This window comes from Anabrus simplex, chromosome 1, assembly GCF_040414725.1.
Source record: "Anabrus simplex isolate iqAnaSimp1 chromosome 1, ASM4041472v1, whole genome shotgun sequence".
NCBI lineage: Eukaryota > Metazoa > Arthropoda > Insecta > Orthoptera > Tettigoniidae > Anabrus > Anabrus simplex.
In genome coordinates this window covers 1,628,390,582-1,628,416,321 of record NC_090265.1, presented here as the reverse complement: position 1 = coordinate 1,628,416,321, position 25,740 = coordinate 1,628,390,582, and the positions used below count along the sequence as shown (strand labels likewise).

At 37.4% G+C, this 25,740-nt stretch overlaps 1 protein-coding gene across 1 annotated transcript in view; it reads right to left on the bottom strand.

Annotated features, from left to right (window-relative positions):
* Positions 1–1,627: 1,627 nt before the first annotated feature.
* The window catches only part of Pmvk (Phosphomevalonate kinase), a 63,045-nt gene continuing 38,932 nt past the window's right edge, over positions 1,628–25,740 (bottom strand). Inside the window, exons 2-4 of the mRNA XM_067154078.2 lie at positions 16,951–17,156; positions 2,010–2,159; positions 1,628–1,836 (exon numbers count right to left, since the gene is read on the bottom strand). Of these exons, the coding sequence (XP_067010179.1) occupies positions 1,700–1,836; positions 2,010–2,159; positions 16,951–17,156 (493 nt within the window). The 3' untranslated portion in view covers positions 1,628–1,699. The remainder of the gene's footprint in view (positions 1,837–2,009; positions 2,160–16,950; positions 17,157–25,740) is intronic.

Genomic DNA, 25,740 nt, shown 5'->3' with positions numbered 1-25,740 from the left:
AAATGCTGGGGCTGTAACTTAATTAAGGCCACAGCCGCTTCCTTCTCATTCCTAGACCTTTCCTATCCCATCATCGCCATAAGACCTATCTGTGTCAATGCGACGTAAAGCAAAAAAGCAAATAGCAAAAAAAAAAAAAAAAAACTTCCCCGTCACGTTTCTAGGGCAACGTTAAGAGCTAATCAATTTAATACAATCTTGCTAACAACGTGTACACTAGAATTCCGTATGCAATGTAGAATTCCGTAGTGAAGCACGGGTACATCAGCTAGTCAGAAATATAACTGGACTGAACCTATTTGGTGCAGCATGTCTGGATGAGGACCACAAAAAATGGAGACAACTGAACAACAGCCTCCTCAGAGATCACGATCCTCAGAACTGAGGGAACAATACGAGAGAGAGAGAGAGAATTTATTTTGGGCATCAAAAGAATAAAGATTAATTTTAAAAGAAGTATTTTCGTGGAAAGAAAAGAAAGTCAAAAGTTTCCCTAGCACGACATTTTAGAAGTTCAAGGTAACTGGAGATAGCAGTTGGATTTTGTCCCTTGTCACAGAATGGCTTCTAGATATGCTGTATACAGTAGAGTCTCGATCATCCGACCTAAACGGGACCTGGAGTACGTCGGATCACCGAAAATGTCGGATAATACAGAATAACTTTGATAATGAACTAAAACAATGACATGTTTTACGGTACTCTATTTATTGAATTATCAATTCAATTGTACAGTACATGCAGTATTGAACGATAACATTCCAGATGTCTTACGAAAGAAACTTTTCTCCACAGATATTAAGCTGCCTAATGCCGTACAGTTTTTTCCACCGATCAAGCCACCCAACACTGGCAGGAAAATTAGCGTCCTCTTAATTAAACTCCTTCTGGAAATACACAGCCTTTTCCTGCAGAATAGGGCCAGATAATGGTAGGCCCTTTTCCCGGTGTTGAGATAACCAAAGAAATAGTGCTTCACTTTTTCGTACTCACATTTTTTCAATGTTTTCTCTGCTCCGGTAGAGCACCACTTTTCAATTTCTTCCCTCTGTTTTTTCCAGTCTCCCACTGTAACACATCCAACACCATAATCTGAAGCCACATTTTGAAGAATTTCCCCTTTGTCCAGTGTTTTTAATGCACTCAACTTGTCTTCCCTGGAAACAATCACTTTCTTCCATTTACTTGCTATACTCACAGAGGATATGAAAATTATAACATTCGCACCCAACCAATACTACAATGAACAATGACTGAAGACTCACTGCACCTGTCCTTGAGAAAAAAACACTGTCCTACTGCTAGGGGTCAGGCCAGTGCTTGTCACATGGACGCACCCTCCACACCATGTGTCCCTGAATTTAGTCTCCACCAAAAGTTCAAAATAAGTCTACCAGTGTCGGATAACACGGAATGTCGGATAAGCGAAGGTCGGATGAGCGAGACTCTACTGTATATAAATGATGGTATGTATATGTCAGCATTTCTCTAACCAAATCTTTCGAACAGTATAAATAGAGTATGAATTCACAAAACATTTATGAAGACTCATACTTGATTTCTGGGTGTACCGCCCATCTAGTACTTCTGATAGCAGCGATATAAGATACATGGAGAACACTGAACATTTGTATCTCTGAGTGTAATTTCTTTTATTACAATGGGTCATTTTGTATACTTTTCACTTATTAAATTCAGTCTATCTTTGACTGAGAGCCCATTCTATGATTGACTGAATATTCTTCTCCAAATCTTCTGATGTACCATTGTTTACAAGTCTCCAGTCCCAGTCAGTTTCAACATCCAGATCACATTCCGATGCAACATCATCGACACCTGTAAAGATGCCATTTATGTTATAAAGATACATACAATAATATGCAAGTCTATTCTTTTGAAATGTGGTGCTGGTGAAAAATGTTACAGATACCCTGGACAGCATTTTGCACCAATGATTCCATCATGAACCAGCTGAACCTCAGAATTATATTATCATCAATATGTTTTACCTGGAGTAAAGGTCCATCCACGTTGTTTACGAACATTTTCATCAGCATATACACGTACTGTCTTAACTTTATTGTTGAAATTTTCCCGAAACCATTTTAAATCGGTCTTCCTACGTGTATCACTCACTATCCAAATTGGTTTATCTTGTGCTGTAAAATAATAACCATTACACCATAAATTTAAAAATTGGATATTTATTTTAGTAATAATTCTAAACATACACTAATGAGCAACTGAAATAGACACACCTCATATGGTGCTAATATTTAAACCTAGGAATTTCATTTTGGTCCGTATTGAACTGAGAAAAGGATGATAGGAAAACTTAAAATGGTCCACCTTTTCAATACAAAAATGTTATAGTTTATTTATAACATGTATTTGTACTTGGAACTAGTTTCAACGCTGATTTGCGTCATCATCAGCCAAAATGTGGGAATAGGCAAGCATTCAGGCATTTATATTACACAAGGCGTTACATTAAACAATGCACATCTTACAAGGAGATAAAAACAGGGACAAGTATAGAAACAAATGAATCGTTGAGAAAACAAAAGTTATACATATTAAAAAAATAACCTTAACCACACATCTTGTAGTGCGAAAGTGTTCTTCTTGAATGATTCCTGAATATAAAACACACGTGCACACATTTCTGAAGAGCCAGCAGGCAGGACAAAGTAAAGTGAAACCTTAAGAGTTCTCATTTTTCTATGTTCTGACTAACTAATGAAGTCTCCCTTGAGTTCCTGATAAACATACAAAACAGGAAATTCTCCTTCACTCTCAACAATAGCTATAAAGGCCAACGGTAAAATTTCATTTTAAATATTGTGCAGAGACGTGAAAGCATGATTTTGAACATGATATAACTCCTTCATATAACCCAGTTTTTTACACAAGGTGTTACATTAAATAATACACATCTTACGAGGAGATAAAAATAGGGACGAATGTAGAAACACATGCATCGTTGAGATAGCAAAGTTATACATATTAAAAATAAGCTTAACCACACAACTTGCAGTGCGAAAATATTTGCCTTGAATGATTCCTGAATACAAAACACACGCGCGCACACTTCTAAAGAGCCAGCAGGCGGGGAAGAAATAAGGTGAAACCTTAAGAGTTCTTCTGAGAAGAGTTCATCATTCTTTCTATGATCTGACTAACTAATGAAGTCTCCCTTGAGTTCCTGATAAACATACACAACAGGAAATTAAACAATACACATCTTACAAGGAGATGAAAACAGGGAAAGTTATACATATTAAAAATAACCTTAACCACACATCTTGTAGTGCGAAAATATTCGTCTTGAATGATTCCTGAATACAAAACACACGCGCACACATTTCTGAAGAGCACGCAGGCAGGAAAAAGTAAAGTGAAACCTTAAGAGTTCTTCTGAGAAGAGTGCATCATTTTTTCTATGTTCCGACTAACTAATGAAGTCTCCCTTGAGTTCCTGATAAACATACACAACAGGAAATTCTCCTTCACTCTCAACAATAGCTATAAAGACCAACGGTGAATTTCATTTTAAATATTGTGCAGAGACGTGAAAGCATGATCTTGAATATAATATAACTCCTTCATTTAACCCAATTTTTTACACAAGGTGTTACATTAAACAATACACATTTTAAGGGGAGATAAAAACAGGGACGAATGTAGAAACAAATGCATCGTTGAGAAAGCAAAAATTATACATATTAAAAATAAGCTTAACCACACAACTTGCAGTGCGAAATTATCTGCCTTGAGTGATTCCTGAATACAAGACACACACGCACACATTTCTAAAGAGCCAGCAGGCAGGAAAAAGGTGAAACCTTAAGAGTTCTTCTGAGAAGAGTTCATCATTCTTTCTATGTTCCGACTAACTAGTGAAGTCTCCCTCGAGTTCCTGATAAACATACACAACAGGAAATTCTCCTTAACTCTCAACAATAGCTATAAAAGACCAACGGTAAATTGTATTTTAAATACTGTGCAGAGATGTGAAAGCATGATCTTGAACATGATATAACTTCTTCATTTACCCACATTTGAAAGTCTCTCTCTATATTACATAGCTTCATTAACACACCATTCTGTAGATGCACAAAATAATCTTGTAATCTTCACAGGTCCGGTATTCAGCTCGACAAGAATATAAAATAGGTATTAAGGAATACGTTGTTGAGAGTATTATATAATGCTTGCAAATGTGGTAGAAATCATTAACGGCAGTGTTATTTTTATTACTTAAACTATAATGAATGTGGAAAACGATCACAGCTGTGATTAACACTATCTTACGTTTGGACAGGGAGTGTCTATATCTATAAGGACTACAATGTGCTAGGAACACACCGAGGCTTGCTGTAGCAATGTAGCGATGGTGGCTAAAGCACGCATCACTGCTGTTTCATCAGCCAAGCTGCGTGGTGGTAGGTTATAATCAAAGGCTGGTACACCGTTTACAGTGACTGTAACATGGCCGCATATCATACCGTTCCAAAGAGTAAATTTTTAACTCGGCCTCGGGAAGTCAACTGAGTAGAGGAGCGGTTCGTTTCCCTCCTCGGCCATCCTCGGAGTGGTTTTCCGTGGTTGCCCACTTCTCCTCCAGGCAAATGCGGGGATGGTACCCAATTTTAAAGCTAAGACCGCTTCCTTCCCTCTTCCTTATCTATCCCTTCCAATCTTCCCATCCCCCCAAACGGCCCCTGTTCAGCACAGCAGGTGAGGCCATCTGGGTGAGGTACTGGTCCTCCTTCCCAGTTGTATATCCCAAAGTCTGATGCTTCAGGACACTGCCCTTGAGGCGGTAGAGGTGGGATCCCTCACTGAGTCCGAGGGAAAAACCAACCCTGGAGGGTAAACGGATTAAGAAAGACAGAAAGATTATTGTATTGGCTAAATACTTGCATGTTATTATTCATTAGTTTTAATATTAAATCATGTTTAATATGTAGATGCATAAACATTATGTTACAAATTCCATGTTTACCATTTTCATGTGATATTTAAGTTACCTCTGTCGTTCAAAAAAATTGCATTACGCTGGATTCTCCACTACGCTGCTGATACTCACCCATCTTCTGCCCTTAACCAATTCAGCCATGAAGTCAACATACATGATGTTTCCTAGAGGTTTGGTACTTAAGTACGGCTGTTCCACCTCAAAAGTTAACATAATAATATGTGTCAAAGTCTTCAATGAAGGTTTACAGTGTTCATTTAACTTCCTTACATTAAAGAACACGTGGCATAACTTATTAATTCGATTGTACTATGGGTACCTGTGTTATATACCAATATAAATGGTCAATTATTGGACATTATAAATTTTCCAGCTAACTCATTCCTGGTTGCCAGTGTTTCGCCCCAACATTTATAATGGTATTATAAATTTACTCATTCGGGACAAATATTTCAGGTTCCCTATGGGAATCAACATCTATATCATATTACCTGTGTTATTTCAAGGCGCAATAAATCGCATGTTTGCAGAATGAACCTTAGTATTTGGCATGGAATTGTGCATAGTAGTTTTTCCTTTGCATAGGTCTATGGATCAATTTACAGTGATGACACACAGGTAGAGGAGGGCCTTACTGACCACAAGGAGAAACTTCAAGTTGTTTGGTGTTCATAAAACTATATGGATCTTTAGGTTATACGTATTATTTGGGTTGCCTGTCTCCAAAACATTAAGGGGCTGGTGAACACCCGGTATACATCCTTCTTGACTTCACCTTTAATTAACCTATTTGGGTAATATAACTTATAATTATTATCACTATTGTGTATTATTACTTAATGGAAATTCCACACTCACGTTGTAAGGAAAAGATTGATTTTAACTCCCATCTGTTTCTATTGTATGTTATGACAGATTCCCTTTTTTTATTCATTAATGATTTCTGTCTATTGCAATTTCTTGATGGATGCAGTATTTCTGCATCTGTCTCTTGGCACAGGTCAGAGCAAGTAGCTTCCACCTAAGTACCAGTCTCATCCATGGCTGTGACAACATGGAAGCTACTGAGTAAGGGTAGTGCTGAGTAATGATATTCTGAGCATGACCAGTGTGTCTGATTGTTATGAAAGGTGTTGCTCATAGAGTCAGTCATGCTGCAATAGCATTTTCTGGCCTGGTGAGGAAAGCAATGGCAAACTACCTCACTCCCCATCTTGCCTAGTACGCCTCATTTTGGCACTGCCATCGATTGTTGCAGTTTCCCCGGAACTGCATAACCTTTGGTGGTGCTATTTGAAGATCTAACCAGCCTCTGGGCTGATGACCTAACAGACACAGACAATGATTTCTTCAGATCAGTTTATTCTTCCTAATTTAATCTGCTGCTTGCAATGCTGGTGTTACCAATGACATTTCCTATCTTAATTTATTTCCATTACTATATTCTTAAAATCCTTTTGATTATTTTCTGGGCTGTTAACCTTCCTATTTCTTCCTTCATTTAGAAGTTTGTGAATGTCTGGTCATATTTCTTCACTGTTAAACTCTTTTATTTAGCATCATTTATTAAAGTTCAAACTATGAAACCCGAAGATTAACGATACTTCATCATTCTTTCCTCTCTTATTTTATGGTTGTTGATGGCCACGCTTGACCTCCTTTGTTTCCCCTGTTTTATTGGGCTGATGTCTGTCTTTTACTATCATCCATTGTGATTGTTCCATTTTTACAGGATAGGTTTCTTTCTTCACAATATGGTGGATGGACTTAATTCTGTGTCTTGACGTTTGGCATTAGTTGCTGAATTTAAATGAATTAGAAAAAATACTTCAGTAATGTTTTGGACCATCCTTCTTAAATATTAACTTTTCACCTAGCCATTATTTATTTATTTTAATTTTTTAGCCAACATAGGACTACTTAGGTTTATGAAGGTTTTTCTTATTTTTGTCGGCCCAATACTGTTTCATCCTTTCTGCACTTAATTTTCTTTCTGCTTCTGGAATCACTCTTCCTATTTTCTGCTAGTTGATTTTCGTCTGTAGTCTAGTGTGTTTATTTTTCAATATGTTGAGTATATTTGTTTTGTATTTTAAATCTTCTGTTGTAATATGTGCCGGCCCCGTGGTGTAGGGGTAGCATGCCTGCCTCTTACCTGGAGGCCCCGGGTTCGATTCCCGGCCAGGTCAGGGATTTTTACCTGGACCTGAGGGCTGGTTCGAGGTCCACTCAGCCTACGTGATTAGAATTGAGGAGCTATCTGACGGTGAGATAGCGGCCCCGGTCTAGAAAGCCAAGAATAACGGCCGAAAGGATTCGTTGTGCTGACCACATGACACCTCGTAATCTGCAGGCCTTCGGGCTGAGCAGCGGCCGCTTGGTAGGCCAAGGCCCTTTAAGGGCTCTAGTGCCATGGGGTTTGTTTGTTAGTTTTTTTGTTGTAATATGTAACTCTCTCCCATCTTAAGTTCTGTGATCCATCTAATATTATTCTTACTCTTACTCTTCCATAATTTCTCTACTATATTTCAACTGATTCTATTTTCTGGTGACTGTATTAGATGCCCTAAGAATGATATTCATTTCTTTTTCATTGTGCTAGTTACAGGTTCTATTTCTTTATAAACTGTTTCATTGGAAGCTAGTCTTCAGACTCCATTTACACGATAATTTTTATTTAAATAGTTACTGACTATTCTCCTTTCTAACTTGAGTACTCTATCTATTGCAACTGTGTTTGTTGTTTTGAATAATGTTCCACATCCATATGTAATTTGTGGCTGGGCGACTGTTTTGTAGTGTTTCAATTTGGTTGCTACTGAGAGACACTTTTTATTATATATATTCTTGGTAACATGCTGTGCTGTAACCAGTTTACGTATTCTATTTTGTCATGCTGGTTTTTCTTTCAGGTTATATGTGATTATTTCACTAAATATTTAAATTTTTCTACAATTTTTATTTCTTGGTCTCCCAGCTTAATTTTATTTGTATGCAGAAGTTGAGTTAGCACAACTTCTGTTTTGTTTTTTTTTAAATGAAATTTTCAAACCTATATTTTGAACTATTTCCTGTAAAGATTTTATTTGTTGTTTTGTTTTCTGAATACCATTGGCCAGAAGAGCTATATCAGGAAATTCTGAACAGTTCAGATGTATGTTATCCTTCTATGTTCCAATTTTTATATTTTTCGAGTTGTTCTTGCACCATTCTCTCATAACGTACTCTAGGGCCCAGTTAAGACGTGACAATCCGTCACCCTGTCTTAAACCAGTTGTTACCAAGAATGGTTCAGAAAGTTCTCCTCTGAACTTAATTTTAGAAATTGTATTAGTTAGAGTAAGTTCAATCAATTTGATTAGCTTTGGGAGAAGTCCGAAATGTCTTAAAATTTTAATAATGATGGTCTATGTATGGAGTCGTAAGCTTTCTTGAAATCTATAAACATAAATGAAAGGGGCTTGTTTCATTTCCTGTAATAAGCCATGACTAGCTTCAAAGTTATTATTTGTTCAGAGCAGCTTCTCCAAGGTCTGAAACCTCCCTGGTATTCACCTAACTCTTGATCAAGCTGTTCTTGAATCCAATTATATGGTATCTTAGAGAAAATCTTGTACCTGCAGTCAAGGATGGAAATACCTCTATAGTTGTCTGGGTTACTTCTTTCACCTTTCTTATGGATTGGATTAATTATAGCTGTTGTCCACTGTTCTGGGAATTCTTTTATATCCAAATCTTTTGTAATATCATATGGAGGGATGTCTGAATCACACTGCCGGCGTATTTCCACATCTCTGCAAAAACCTGGTCTTCTCCACATGCTTTGTAGTCCTTAATTTCCTTAAGAGCACTGTTTCAACTTCTTTTGCTGTAGGTGGGTTTATATTTTCTGGTTTAGTTTTTATCGGGGCATGTGTATCAATTAATAAGAGCTTTTCAGGTTCATCACTGTTCAGCAGCTTGTCAAATGCTTCCGCCATGAATACTGCATTTTCCTTATTGTTATGTGCCATTTTTCCATCTTTATTTTTCAACAATTATGTGGTGGGGGGTTGTATTTTTGCAATTGTTTACCAAAGGCTTTGTAATAATCTCTAGAATTGGTTTTATAATAATTTACCTCAATAGAGTTTATTAAATCTTTTTGATATTTCCTCTTAACTCTTCTAATATTTTGGGTGAATTCTTTTCTGACATTCTTGAGGTTAATGGAGTTTTCTTCTGTTTTCTGGGCTTGAAATTTCAACCAAGCATGTCTTTCTTCATGCATTCTATTGCAGTCAGAGGTCCACCAGGCATGTCTTTTCCTTGGATTTACTGGAGCTAGATCTTCTGCATTCTGTTTAAGAATTTGTATTAGGTCATCTAAATTGTCTGTCAGTCTTGTAGTTCCTGTTCTTTGGATACTGGGCATTCTGGATTAACTGATGAGGGTCATATGTCCTTTTCTCTCCAACTCTATTTTGTCTTTTTCTTTTTAATGGAGTAAATTTAATCTTGATTTTAATTAAGTAATGATCTGAACCAGTGCCCGTTCCCCTTAGAACTTTGACATTGTGGATTTCCTTGTGAAAGAATTTGTCCATACATACGTGGTTTAGCTGCCATTCCCCTTTTGTCCAATCGAGATGTTTCCAAGTTTTAACTTTGTGTGGTTTTCTGTTAAAATATGTAGATTTGGAGAGTAGTCGATGGGTTCTGCAAATTTCTACGAGTCTTTGGCCATTTCTGGTAGTATATTTACGAGGAGCCCACTTTCCTACTACATCGACATGCATTGTATGTAAGCTTTCGGAAAGCATTCTTTCTGATTATATTAGACATGCTTGCAAAATCAATAACTGGTTTGACAGAAGGCAGTTTGGGTTTAGGAAGGGTTATTCGACTGAAGCTCAGCTTGTAGGATTTCAGCAAGATATAGCAGATATCCTGGATTCAGGAGGCCAAATGGACTGTATTGCGATTGACCTATCTAAAGCATTTGATAGGGTAGATCATGGAAGACTACTGGCAAAAATGAGTGCAATTGGACTAGAAAAGTGACTGAATGGGTGGCTATATTTCTAGAAAACAGAACTTGGAAAATTAGAGTAGGCGAAGCTTTATCTGACCCTGTAATAATTAAGAGGGGAATTCCTCAAGGCAGTATTATTGGACCTATATGTTTTCTTATATATATCAATGATATGTGTAACGAAGTGGAATCAGAGATAAGGCTGTTTGCAGATGATGTTATTCTGTACAGAGTAATAAATAAGTTACAAGATTGTGAGCGGCTGCAGGGTGACTTCGATAATGTTGTGAGATGGACGGTGGACAATAGTATGATGATAAATAGGGTTAAAAGTCAGGTTGTGAGTTTCACAATTGGAAAAGTCCTCTCAGTTTTAATTACTGCGTTGATGGGGTGAAAGTTCCTTTTGAGGATCATTGTCAGTACCTGGGTGTTAATATAAGAAAAGACCTTCATTGGGGTAATCACATAAATATGATTGTTAATAAAGGGTACAGATCTCTGCACATGGTTATGAGAGTATTTAGGGGTTGTAGCAAGGATGTAAAGGAGAGGGCATATAAGTCTCTGGTAAGACCCCAACTAGAGTATGGTTCTAGTGTATGGGACCCTCACCAGGATTACTTGATTCATGAACTGAAAAAAATCCAAAGAAAAGCAGCTTGATTTGTTCTGGGTAATTTCCAACAAAAGAGTAGCGTTACAAAAATGTTGCAAAGTTTGGACTGGGAAGATTTGGGAGAAAGGAGACGAACTGCTCAATTAAATGGTATGTTCCACGCTGTCAGAGGAGAGATGGCGTGGGAGGACATCAGTAGACGAATAAGTTTGAATGGTGTCTTTAAAAGTAGGAAAGATCACAATATGAAGATAAAGTTGGAATTCAAGAGGACAAATTGGGGCAAATATTCGTTTATAGGAAGGGGAGTTAGGGATTGGAATAACTTACCATGGGAAATGTTCAATAATTTTCCAATTTCTTTGCGATCATTTAAGAAATGGCTAGGAAAACAACAGATAGGGAATCTGCCACCTGGGCAACTGCCCTAAATGCAGATCAGTAGTGATTGATTGATTGATTGATCTTGATACTTTTTTTTCCATACCCAGTTGGGCGTTAAAGTCCCCTATAAGGATCTTGATGTTATTCATATTTATTTTATTCATTGTCTGATCAAGGAGATCCCAGAAATTATTGACTTCTTGCAGAGTTTTTGTTAGGAAAATTTTTTCATTGGTAGGGGTATGAGCATTTATGATGGTGTAAAGTTTGTTTGTTTGTAAAGTTAGAATTGCAATTCTCGGTGATAGGGCTTTAAAATCAATCACGGAATCCATTATTTTTAAATTTACTATAAATCCTGTAACCTACCAACTGGGGGCAATGTTTCATGACCCTTTGGCCTGGCTTCCCATTATACACTCTATAATCTTTAAATTCAAATGGATCTTCTGTTAAATTTCTCATTTCTTGGAGCCCTACCAGAAGAATATTTTGCTTATCTAATTCATTATAATTATATCACGCTTATTATTATACTTCATAATTTTTCTTCAACTTGAGATGAAACTAAACTTAAATGCATGTTTCACACACCTTGTATTATGATACTGAATTTGATTGGATTATTAGATCTAATTAAAGCTTTATTAATCTTGATCACTCCTTGATAAATATTGAATTCTAACTATCTGTCTATGTGACTTATTGAATTTTTGACTTTTAGGAAATCAATCTTCATGTTTCACAGGAGGTTATTAATAAGAAAAAGAGAACGTTCAATTCTTTTAGTGCTTGATTATTAAAAGACTGAGTGATTTATATTTTAATTTATCTTAAACTTACTTTCCTTAAGAAATTTCATGATACCTTCTTATTTCTCTGTCAACTTACATAAAATGTATTGAGACATTAATGAAATTAATTATCAAAACATTTTATTTATTTGGCTGATTTGGTTCAACTTCTACTTGATAAAAGTTAATCTCTGTAACATATTTGTTTCACAAGATGTATTCTTTAATAATTTAATAAATTAATAAAGTTCTTCCAATTATTTTTTCCATTTCAAAACAAAACATGAAATCCTTCTGTTATTTGTTTAAAAAAATTTCCATTAAATATTTTAACATGTCAGCTGTGCGTTATTCGTGCATCGTCTTGACAGCTACATAATTTTGTTTAAATAAGCATAGTATTAGTTGATTACTACCTCTCCCTTAAGTTTAAGTGGGTCCTTTAACAACTTCCATTTATCTACATCCTGTCTGGTCTTACTTACTTACTTACTTACTTACTTACTGGTCGGCGCTACAGTCCTTGTAGGTCCTTGGCCTCCTTTATCACCTGCCTCCATTCATCTCGGTCCTCAGCTTTTCTTCTCCAACGTTTAACTCCTAACTTTCTAAGGTCATCCTCAACATCATCAATCCACCTTTTCCTGGGTCTTCCTCTCCTCCTCCTTCCATCAAGTTTCCCTATAAACACCTTTTTTAAGGTGCAGGTTTCTGCCATTCTCTGAACATGACCGGCCCACCTAATTCTTCCCTGCTTAATTTTAGCAACAATATCTGGCTGGCCAAACAGTCCTTGCAGCTCTACATTTGTCCTCATTCTCCACCCATCCTGCTCTCTTACTGCACCGAATATCTTTCTCAATATCTTCCTTTCCCACCGTAACAGCCACTGTTCTCTGGAGGTCATCACCCAGCATTCTGAGCCATACATAACTATTGGTCTTAGTACTGTTGTGTATATTTTAATTTTTGTATTCCTGCTGACATTCCTGGATTTAAACATATTTTGCAAGGCGTAAAAGCATCGGTTTCCACTTGTTATCCTCTCCTGTATTTCCACGGAGGTTTTATTGTCCTCTGTTATTATAGAGCCTAGATATTTGAAAGATGTGACTCTTTGATATTCCTTCCCATTTAATCTTACTGGGGTCCTTCCTCTTACTCCCTCTGTATCTCCCATCTTCATATATTTTGTTTTGTTTATATTCACTTCTAGTCCTAGGTCCCGTGCTTTCCCTTCTAATACTGAGTAGCTCTCTTCAAGAGCTCTTTCATTTCTTGCAATTATTGCTACATCATCAGCATATGCTATCACTTGTACTAATCTGTTCAAAATGGTTCCCCCTGGGTTGATGGGCAATTCACGGATTACTTTTTCCAATGCTAGGTTAAAAAGAAGTGTGGAAAGTACATCTCCCTGTCTTAGTCCTCTCTCCACTAAAAACTCCTCTGACAGATCTTGCTCCACTCTCACCTTGCATACCGTTGTTTTCAAAGTCATTTCTGTTAATCTAATCAATTTCCTTGGGATTCCAAATTCTTTCATAATCTTGTAAATTTTACCCCTATCTAGACTGTCATATGCCTGTTTAAAATCAACATACAGCTGATGTAGCTGTTTGTCATATTCATAAAATTTCTCTAGCACTTGTCGTAATATAAATATCTGATCCAGAGTAGAGCGATGTTTTCTAAAACCTGCTTGGTAATCCCCTAATATTCTTTCCATCCATAATTCCAATCTTAAGGCTAGTACCTTACCAAAAACCTTGTACGTTCCATCCAGCAAGGTGATCCCTCGATAATTTCCACATACTGCCTTATCTCCCTTTTTATGTAATGGGTAAATTATACCCAATGTCCAATCCTTGGGTATTTCCTCCTTTGTCCAAACCTCCTTAATCAATTCATAAACAGCCATTTCTATTCCCTCTCGCCCATATCTCAACAGCTCTGACTCCATTCCATCTTCACCTGGGGCTCTATTATTCTTTAATGCATTAATTGCAGCTTTGACCTCTTCTAAGTCTGGCTCTTTTACTGATTCCTCTTCCAATTCTCTTTCTTCCCCATCAACATTTATATTTTCCTCCTCTCTATCATCTTCATTATTTCCATTGAGTAACTCGTAAAAATACTCCTGCCATCTTCCAAGCACTTTGCTTTTATCACCCAGAAGGTTTCCATCTTTATCCTTGAAGAAAACAGCTCTTGGTTGAAACCCTCTCTTAATGTCTTTTGTTCTTTCATAGAACTTTCGTACCTCGTTTCTATCCTTCATTTCATCCAGTTCTTCGATTCTCTTTCTTTCAAAAGCTCTTTTCTTATATCTACATATCTTATCTGCTCTTCTTCGTTTCTCTCTATACTCTTCTACTGTTTGTCTTGTTCTCCTTTGAAGCATTCTGTTCCTAGCATCATTCCTCTCTTGGATTAATGTTGAACATTCCTCATCAAACCATTCTGCTCTCTTTACCAATTTCTTCTTTCCCAGGGTACTATCTGCAACTTCACTGATAGTTGTTTTCAGTATCTCCCATTTATCTTCCACTTCTCCTTTCTCCCATAATTCCCTTTTTATTGCCAAAGATTCAGCTATTTTCTTTTTATATTTCTCTTGCAATTCCTCATTTTTTAGTCCTTCAATATTGTGCTTTGCCTTTCTTGTTACTTTTTCCGTTCTTGCCAAATCTATTTTTTGTCTGTACTTGACTCTAACAAGATAGTGGTCTGTATCTGCATCAGCACCTCTGCAGCTTCTAACATCCATAATATCTGATGCATGTCGCCTGTCTATGATAACATGGTCTATTTGATTTCTTGTCACACCATCTGGTGAAATCCAGGTCTCCTTGTGAATGTTTTTCCTAGGATGCCAAGTACTTTTAATTATCATCTGCTTTCCACTCACAAAATCAATCAATCTCAATCCGTTATCATTACTTACTTCATGCAGGCTTTCTTTCCCTACTAAGTGTTTGTACACTTCTTCTCTTCCAATTTTTGCATTTAAATCTCCAAGGATAATTTTCACATCATGCCTTTGAACTTTATTAATTTCTTCCTCCAATTTGGTATAAAATGCATCTTTCTTCTCATCTTCTGCCTCCTCAGTAGGGGCGTACACACAAAACACAGTTACGTTGAAGAATTTTGCCCTAATTCTCACAGAGCACATCCTATCATTGATTGGAGTAAAGTTGATCACGCTTTGCTTTACTGACTTATGTATGAGGAATCCTGTGCCATTACTGCCTGCTTTTTCTCCACTGTACATCAAAATATGTTGTCCAGACATCATCATCCCTTGCCCTTTCCATCTTAGTTCCTGTAGAGCTGCTATTTTCACTCCATACTTATCCATTTCATTCCTTAATACTTTTAACTTGCCAGGTCTCTTCAATGTCTTAACATTCCACGTTGCTAATATAATATCATTTTTCCTTCTCTTTAGCCGTTTTTCTCGCCGGTTCGTCACCAAGTTTTCCAGTCCTGCATTATTCATTCTTAAGGTATCCGTAACAGTTGGTTTTTTTACGAGGTAGGGGAGTTAACCCTACGCTCAACCCCCAACCTGGAGGACCAGGGTATTACTCTTAGTCTGGATCATCACTTTAGACCTGTCCGGCTTGGGTGGCCCTACCAGGAGCAGATGCTCCCGTCGGCATAGCTCTAAGGATCATTTGACCACGCAAGCCTCCAATAAACACCCGGCAAAATATATTTTGCCTTCGTCAAGGTGGTGATACCTTCGGGAGGCCTGTCTGGTCTTACCTTGTTTTGATTGTTACTGTTTTATTGGTAGCATTTTTCTGTGCTTCTTGATTATTTTTATTCATTCTCCCTGTTGTAAATGTAAACGCAGAGATCACGTTACCCTGGCTATTAGCTTGTAGCACCCACTTGCGTCTTGATGGCGGCAATGCGGCATGGCAAGGACACCACAAGACCCCCCAGGGAATGGGAAGTCATACTGATCTATGATCGCTGCACAAACTTCGTAAATCACGAAGATTGGTCAGAGCACAGACATCCCTCTCGGTAGCATCCCAGATGTGTTTAATGGAATTGAGATCAGGGCTCCTTGAGGAGCCAGGAAAGTATCTTTACATTTGTGGAGTGCTCATCGAACCAGTCAGCTACAATTCGAAAGTGACGGGCTGGAGCATTGCCTTGCTGCAAGTACAGGTACAGGTCACCTGCAGGGTGCTAGAGGTGAATTAAGGGGTGAACATGATCTCCCAGCAGATTCCTGTAATGGTCGCCAGTGAGGGAAGTGTCAGATATTTCAGAGGTCCTATTTCATCCCATGTAAACAGTTGCTATACCCATTGTACTAGGATACCACCACTGTACCCCGCTGGCAAAGAGGATCCATTGCTCCATGTGGTTGATGCCACACTTGTAACTAGCCAGCAGCGTGTACCATTGGTACCTCAACTGATCTGTCCAGGCAATGTTTTCCCATCCTTCAAGAGTCCAATAGAGGTGTTCCTTTACCCATGTCAGTTGTTGTGCCTTGTGATGGGTGCTGAGCAGAGGTACCCTTGTGGGACACTTGCTTCTGTACCTCATGGCCAGGAGATGATTCTGGATGGTATGGCTGGTCACACATCATGGGTGTCCAGTACTAAACTGACGAGTGATCTGCTGCACTGTGGCCCGTACATCCCCTCTTACAATCTGAGCTAGTTAATGGTGACCCCTGTCTTCACTGTATCATACACCATGATAGTTGACCCTGGCAGTAGTGGTTTTGCCTGAATCCACGTACTCACGGTACACTCCTAATATGGTGGCCCTAGTGCCTACATGACTTCAATAAACTGACCGCGATCAAATGTGTTGAGGTCTCATATATCATCCATCCTGCAATCAACTGGTACTCGTACAAACCATATCAAGTATGGTGTCATCGATGTTACATGCCAAGACCTCCTACTACATTCAATGGGCCGAGCACAGCACATTTCCACACTGTGACAGCTATCTCTAATTCAACTGCTCATGAGTGTATTTGGTTCATAATCTGATAGTGGATAAGGCAGTAAATATTAAGCTGCATAATAATAGGACATGAATTTAATAATGCACAATTCAACAACCTCAAAGATGATCAATAGTTGACATCGCCTTTATTCAATTTCTTTACTATTACCATTGAACATATCCAGAGCTGCTCTGCAGAAATACCCGTAATCCTTTTCTCGCATAGATTCTCCCCATAGAATCATATCCTGACGATAATGCTCCTTATAATCAGTAGAATCTAACAATTTTGCCAAGTCTAGTCCATGAGTATTTGCCCAGTGATTTTTAATAGGAGCAGAAAGCTTCACAATTATACTTTCATTTGAACCAAATCTGGAATAAATAAGTACATTTTAGTACAGAATCAGAAAATTAAATTTTCCCCACCACCACAGGACAACATGCAAAACCTATGATGGCTCCCAGCTTGGCAATGAGTGAGTTTGTCTGATAATCTCATTGGCAAACACACTGCTGGGCATTAAAATTGAAGCACTATAAAAGACATAAGCAGGCCAAGAAATCTATATTAAAATAAGAGTTTTGTCTGTACATTGCTCAGAATTGAAAAAGAATGACAATAAACAACGAAAATAATAATAATAATAATAATAATAATAATAATAATAATTTTCCGTCACATCTATCTGTATGTATGTACGTACGAGCATCACGAGAAAATGACTGAAGAGAACTTAATGAAGTTGGAGAATGATGCACTACGATCTAGGCTATATATAATTTTATTCACGCTGAGTGAAATGGTAGTTTAGGGGAAGGTCATCATCATCATTTCTTCGCTCCAGCAAGCCGGGTGCGGTTGTGTACGAGCCTCCTTCAGTTTGTTCTATCCATCCACAGGTCTAAAATTTAATTCCCAAACACGTATGTTATTAATGGTTCTTATATTTAACATAAGAAATTTAATCTTTTATACTATCCGTATTGAACTGAGATCACAAATACTTATAAAAATTTTCTGGGGTTCCACCTATTCAATACAAAACAATGTTGTCTGAATTTACTACAACATATTCAATTTATTAAGCAGTACTAGTTTCATTTAAATCTAAGAAATTCATTTTTGTCCGTATTGAACTGAGAATGGAAGATAGGAAACTTAAAAGGGTCCACCTTTTCAATACAAAATTGTTATAGTTTATTACAACATATATTTACATTTGGAACTAGTTTCGACGCTGTTTGGCGTCATCTTCAGCCAAAATGTGGGAAATAGGCTAGCATGTAGACATTTATATTACACAAGGCGTTATATTAAACAATACACATCTTGCAAGGAGATAAAAACAGGGACAAATATAGAAACCAATGAATCGTTAAGAAAGCAAAAGTTATATATATTAAAAATAACCTTAACCACACATCTTGCAGTGCGAAAATATTTGCCTTGAATGATTCCTGAATACAAAACGCACGCGTACACACTTCTGAAGAGCCAGCAGGCAGGAAAAAGTAAGGTGAAACCTTAAGAGTTCTTCTGAGAAGAGTTCATCATTTTCTTTATGTTCGGACTAACTAATGAAGTCTCCCTTGAGTTCCTGATAAACATACACAACAGGAAAAACTCCTTCACTCTCAACAATAGCTATAAAGACCAACGGTAAATTGTATTTTAAATACTGTGCAGAGACGTGAAAGCATGATCTTGAACATGATATAACTTCTTCATTTAATCACCTTTGAAAGCCTCTCTCTATATTACGTAGCTTCATTAACACCACCCTTCTGTAGATGCACAAAATAATCTTGTAATCTTCACAGGTCTGGTATTCAGCTCGACGAGAATATAAAATTGATATTAAGGAATTCGTTTTCTGAGAGTTTGGAGGTTGACTGTGCCAGTATTTGTGGTGTATTGTTGCAGCGTTACGTGTAGGGTGGGGGCAGGTTTCTATGATGTTTATTGCGGGACATAAGGCTGTAAAGCTATGGCACGAGATGAAGAGGAGCAGGGCGTGTTGGATAGTTTAGGTCTGGGGAGCGGCCATTGTTGGATTAGGGGGGGAGAGGGAAGGAGCGGTAGGGAAGGAGGAGTGGAAGGAGGGGAAATATGGAGGGTGATGTGGTGAAAGTGTGTGGCGTGACAAAGTATTATGCATAATGTGAAAGACAGATCTGTTTTTCGGGATATTCATGTTTTTGAAAAATTCAATGAGAAAGTCAAATAGGATCTTTGATTTCTCTGAGATATCATTTAAGTTTAGGTTTGGATTGAAATATTGGTCTAAATGAATATAGAGGTTTTCAGTGACGTCTAGGAAAGAACCTTTGCTTAGAATATCTAATACTTCAAGATCTTGATTTATTTCAGTAAAGTTGTGCTTAAATTCTTTTATATGTATATATGTTTATATGAAACAGCCAACCAGGCAAAGTCGGTAGCCTATCATTACTTCGGCTTAAAAATCAAAATTGGGAAAATAGGCAAGGATATAGCATTTATCAAACAGTGCATTACACAGAATTTAACCCCTAATTTTTTGAAAAGCGTCACGAAACAACGTTTTGTTCCTCCCCATCAACAGGATGTTCAGGTTAGGACAAACAAACTTTGGTTAGAAAATGAACTAAAATTTCTCTATAAGAAAAAGACGTTTTTAAATCATAGCTTATATGAAACTCACTTAGAGGCAGCCACCTTACTCTCAAATGCTCAGTGGAATCTTTTTCAAGACGAAGTCCAAATCAAGTTGTTCAATATTTTGTCCAAAAAACAGATAACACTAGAGAAAAAACTTGAAGCACTTAAAAATAAGGTATAACACAGCAACTCCCCTCCAAAACCTAACAGCAAGCCTAAACTCGCTAATGACACTCTACAACAATTCCACCCACCAGTAATTAATCTTTCCACCACCAACTTAGATGAGGACGATATAAGAATTCTTTCGAAAGGTCCAAAGCACAACTGGCCCTGTTTCAACTCGGCCCTTACAGCCTCCAAACTCGTAGTTGAATCAGAAATTGCTATCAGCAAAATGCCATATGAACTACAAGACGAACTCAGAATGGACGTAAAAAAAACAATTAAACAAAAGTTTTTTCTCAAAAAATCGCACTGCGACCCCTATCACCAAAATCAACAAAGATTCCCTTACTGAAAGAAAACAAATTCTCAACCTTAAAAAGAAAGTCAAAGACAACCAACTCATCATTACAAAGGCCGACAAAGGCAACACAACAGTCATTATGGATAAAACAGATTACATTCAAAAAACCAAAAATTTCTTAGATGATGACTCCTTTTCGATAGTTAAGAAGGACCCAACACAATCAATTCAAAGGCAATTGAAACAAATTCTAAAGAGCACATCTTTTCTCCTCACTGAGCAAGAAAAACAAAAGTTAATTACTATGAACCCAGGCCTACCAACAGCTAAAGCACTACCCAAAATCCACAAAACCGGTGTCCCTATTCGACCCATAATAAACTACAGACCAATCCCCTTATATAAATTATCTCAATTTATCCAACAATTTCTTAATAAACATTATAAATTCTCATCAAATAAATCCATCAGGAACACTGTAGAATTAGTCAACAAACTAAACAGTTTCAAGCTTCAACCATATCATTCAATGCACTCCTTTGATATAGTCAACATGTATCCCAGTATAAAAACCAACTCATTATTCCCGATCATCGAAAAGAACTTACTTGCTAACAATCAACTAAGTAAACTAGAAGTTCAAGACTTTATGACCATATTGACGTCCGAAACGGGGGAGGAGCCTACGGTCAGCTGTTTCCAATATGGCGGCGAGATAGTGACGGGAAATAAACACGACAGTGATCGGGTGTGCGTCTGTAGGATTTATTAAGTGTTCAAAATGTCTTTGGTGTCATGTGCGCAACTGTTGAGAGTTGTCGGAGATTTCACGCGTCCATTAGTGGAAGGGGAAGAAATATTCAAGCGTAATTACTTGATATGTGTAGGTAAAAAGTTTGAAACAGAAGATGAAACTGGTGTTGTAGCGTTGTGTTTACAATCATCCCACATCGATTCAAAACCCCACAAAGTTAATGTTGTCTTGAACAAAGGGAGTGAAAATGTGAAGTGCAACTGTACATGTAAAGCGGGTTTGTCAGAGAAATGTTACCGTTGACACGCTGATGCACCTTAGTTAAGCTACTGTAATTTTCCACCATTAGAGGTTATGGAGTAATTTCTTGTTGATTAGGTCCATGCCAAAGCCTTAGCCAGGTGACAGGGAGTTACCTGTCTTGTAAACTGTAATCTTGGGGATGAAATAAAATAATAATTCTACTAAGTAAATGTTGTAAAGCAAATAAATCCTAGGCTTTATACAGGCTTGTGTTGGAACAGCCCACATCCTAATCTTAATATTCTTCCATTTTTACCATCAGCACAAAAGTTAGAACTTAGAACCGACAATAATAAGTATAAAAATTATAACTACCTACAGAATATGCAGAGCAAAGTTTGAAAATTATAATTAAAGAATACTATAACCTCTACAGTCACAGCTGTTTGGGGTTGAAGAATACTTGGTTTGTCGAATTCTACCAAATAATTAGGTTATGGCTTCTAATTTATGATGATCGGGCGAGTTGGCCGTGCGGTTAGGAACGTGCAGCTGTGAGCTCGCATCCGGGAGATAGTGGGTTCGAACCCCACTGTCGGCAGCCCTGAAGATGGTTTTCTGTGGTTTCCCAAATGCTGGGGCTGTACCTTAATTAAGGCCACGGCCGCTTCCTTCCCATTCCTAGGCCTTTCCTGTCCCATCGTCGCCATAGGACCTATCTGTGTCGGTGTGACGTAAAACAAATAACAAAAAACCTAATTTATGATGGCAAAATGCTACGTATTTTCTTTCATTGAAAGAAGTATTTTATAGACAATTTAAATGCAGTGTTTAATTACTACCAGTTAAAGATATTACTCACACGTAGATAGTTAATTTACTGTCTGCTGTTACACATATGAAGAAGTTTACAAAGAGCGGATTACATTCTATGTGCGGCACAGAAGTATTAGGCTACAACTTTATCAGTATTTTTGATGTAGCTAAATCTTTGTGAATACAAATTAGAGACAATAACTATCAATGAGTACAATAAACAGTACCGGTACCTACGCTGTGGAAGGAAGTCGTATTCACGAGAATGCAGACTGCACACTGTCATGTATCGCGTAACGCGTTTTCCAATTGACAGCGCGGAAGCCCATCTTTCTCTCTGAACTCTTTGTACAGGAAAGTAGTGAAGAGATTTCGCATCCGTTTTATACGATTTGCAACCGTATACAGAGCAGTACCTCCTCAAATTTGACAATTTTCTTTCTATTTCCATCACGACGTCAATGCTTCGCCATGTAAATAAAGCTCACCAGTCACTATGTTGCAGCTTCAACATTCTTCCGCGTGGCTGCGCCATCCAACTTTTCTGACGTCAATTAAGATTACTAATTAACAATAACTATTTCACATTCGATAAGATCATTTACAAACAAGATGGTTTGGCTATGGGTTCACCAACCTCAGGAATTTTAGCAGAGATCCACCTTGATTTCCTAGAGCACACCGCCATCGACAATAACATCAAATTTGCTAATATCCAATTCTGGGCGAGGTACGTAGATGACACATTTATAATCCTAGATGAACGCTCCATAGACGCACCTTCCACCCTCAAAAACCTTAATACCATTGATCATGACATTAAATTTACCTTAGAATCAGAGATAAACAACTCCATCAACTTCCTAGACCTAACAATCAATAGGCACCCCTCTTCGTTCACATATAGTATCTATAGAAAGCCCACTCAAACGGCCACTACTATAAGAAATGACTCACTACACCCCCAAACACATAAAGCGGCTACATATAACAGCTTAGTAGACCGAGCATTCAAAATTCCGATGTCAAGAAAAAACTTAAATAAAGAATTGAACACCATTCGCTCTATAGCAAAATTTAATGGATATAATGAATCCTTTATTGAAAGAATAATCAATAAATTCAGACACCGCCCAAAAACCACCCTAATAAAAGACAATACTAGCACTGCCACGTTTTCCACATTTACCTTCAATAAAGAAATTTACAACGTCACTAACGTTCTTAAAAAACACAACGTTAAAATAGCCTTTCGTACTAACAATAGAAGCACAGAGATCCTACACAACTCTTCATCAATAAATAAAAGTAGTCCTTTTTCTAAATCAGGTGTATACAGGTTTTCTTGCCAAGACTGCAAAAGTTCTTACCTAGGGCAAACAGGACGCAGCTTTAAAATCAGATATGCAGAACATGTCAATGCCATAAAACACAACCGTTTTTCTGCGGTCGGCCTACATATAAAAGAATTTAAGCACAACTTTACTGAAATAAATCAAGATCTTGAAGTATTAGATATTCTAAACAAAGGTTCTTTCCTAGACGTCACTGAAAACCTCTATATTCATTTAGACCAATATTTCAATCCCAACCTAAACTTAAATGATCTCTCAGAGAAACCAAAGATCCTATTTGACTTTCTCATTGAATTTTTCAAAAACATGAATATCCCAAAAAACAGATCTGTCTTTCACATTATGCATAATACTTTGTCACGCCACACACTTTCACCACATCACCCTCCATATTTCCCCTCCTTCCACTCCTCCTCCCCTACCGCTCCTTCCCTCTCCCCTCCTAATCCAACAATGGCCGCTCCCCAGACCTAAACTATCCAACACGCCCTGCTCCTCTTCATCTCGCGCCATATCTTTACCGCCTTATGTCCCGCAATAAACATCATAGAAACCTGCCCCCACCCTACACGTAACGCTGCAACAATACACCACAAATACTGGCACAGTCAACCTCCAAACTCTCAGAAAACGAATTCCTTAATACCAATTTTATATTCTCGTCGAGCTGAATACCGGACCTGTGAAGATTACAAGATTATTTTGTGCATCTACAGAAGGGTGGTGTTAATGAAGCTACGTAATATAGAGAGAGGCTTTCAAAGGTGATTAAATGAAGAAGTTATATCATGTTCAAGATCATGCTTTCACGTCTCTGCACAGTATTTAAAATACAATTTACCGTTGGTCTTTATAGCTATTGTTGAGAGTGAAGGAGTTTTTCCTGTTGTGTATGTTTATCAGGAACTCAAGGGAGACTTCATTAGTTAGTCCGAACATAAAGAAAATGATGAACTCTTCTCAGAAGAACTCTTAAGGTTTCACCTTACTTTTTCCTGCCTGCTGGCTCTTCAGAAGTGTGTACGCGTGCGTTTTGTATTCAGGAATCATTCAAGGCAAATATTTTCGCACTGCAAGATGTGTGGTTAAGGTTATTTTTAATATATATAACTTTTGCTTTCTCAACGATTCATTTGTTTCTATATTCGTCCCTGTTTTTATCTCCTCGTAAGATGTGTATTGTTGAATGTAACACCTTGTGTAAAAAATTGGGTTAAATGAAGAAGTTATATCATGCTCAAGATCATGCCTTCACGTCTCTGCACAATATTTACAATGAAATTTACCGTTGGTCTTTATAGTTATTGTTGAGAGTGAAGGAGAATTTCCTGTTGTGTGTATTTATCAGGAACTCAAGGGAAACTTCATTAGTTAGTCGGAACACAGAAAAAATGATGAACTCTTCTCAGAAGAACTCTTAAGGTTTCACTTTACTTTTTCCTGCCTGCTGGCTCCTCAGAAATGTGTGCGCGTGCGCTTTGTATTCAGGAATCATTCAAGGCGAATATTTTCGCACTACAAGATGTGTGGTTAAGGTTATTTTTAATATGTATAACTTTTGCTTTCTCAACGATTCATTGGTTTCTATATTTGTCCCTGTTTTCATCTCCTTGCAAGATGTGTATTGTTTAATATAACGCCTTGTGTAATATAAATGTCTACATGCTAGCCTATTTCCCACATTTTGGCTGAAGATGACGCCAAACAGCGTCGAAACTAGTTCCAAATGTAAATATATGTTGTAATAAACTATAACAATTTTGTATTGAAAAGGTGGACCCTTTTAAGTTTCCTATCTTCCAGTACTAGTTTCGGCATTACTTTGGCGCCATCATCAGCTGCATGAAAGTCATGAAAAATAGGCAGTTAAATTATAAAATATATTAACATTATTTTTAGCACTAGCTCCTAAAGACTTTATGTTAAAATACATATTTAAATAAAAACACAAAGTTGTTATTTCATATTTCTAAAAGTTTACAAGCTTAGGGTCAATATCACAATTAAAAACAACCTAAAGAAGGAAATGAGGTTTGTATGCATTCAAAATTTATCATCGAACCCAGTATTTGAAGATGATAAATTTTGAACACATACAGTAGATTATATGAACTGCTGAAGAAGACCTCAAAGGAGGTCGAAACGGGTCCTGTATATTAATAAGATAAAAATAAAGTACTGATTAGGTGGAAAGCTCCCATCTTTATAATTGTGCCTATCGCTAAATACTACATTATGAAAGTTATACAGAATTAAGTTTCCGATCATTTTTGTCATATGCTTTTACCATACCAGCTATGATAACAGAAATATTCATGAATTTCGATTTTTGTTGCAGTCCATATCAACGCCGAACTACGAGAAAATGGGTGAACAGAAGTGAATGAAAATCAGTACGGTACGTGAAGTCTGCGATTAAGGTGCTCGAGTCTAGGATATAAATAATTTAAATACCTATGTTCTTGGTCCTATCGAAAAGTAGGCCTATTACATACCACAACAAAAGTTATAGAGAATACAAGTTCCAATCATTTGTCTTATACAGTTGTTTTTTTTTTTGCTTTACGTCGCACCGACACAGATAGGTCTTGTGGCGACGATGGGATAGGAAAGGCCTAGGAATGGGAAGGAAGCAGCCGTGGCCTTAATTAAGGTACAGCCCCAGCATTTGCCTGGTG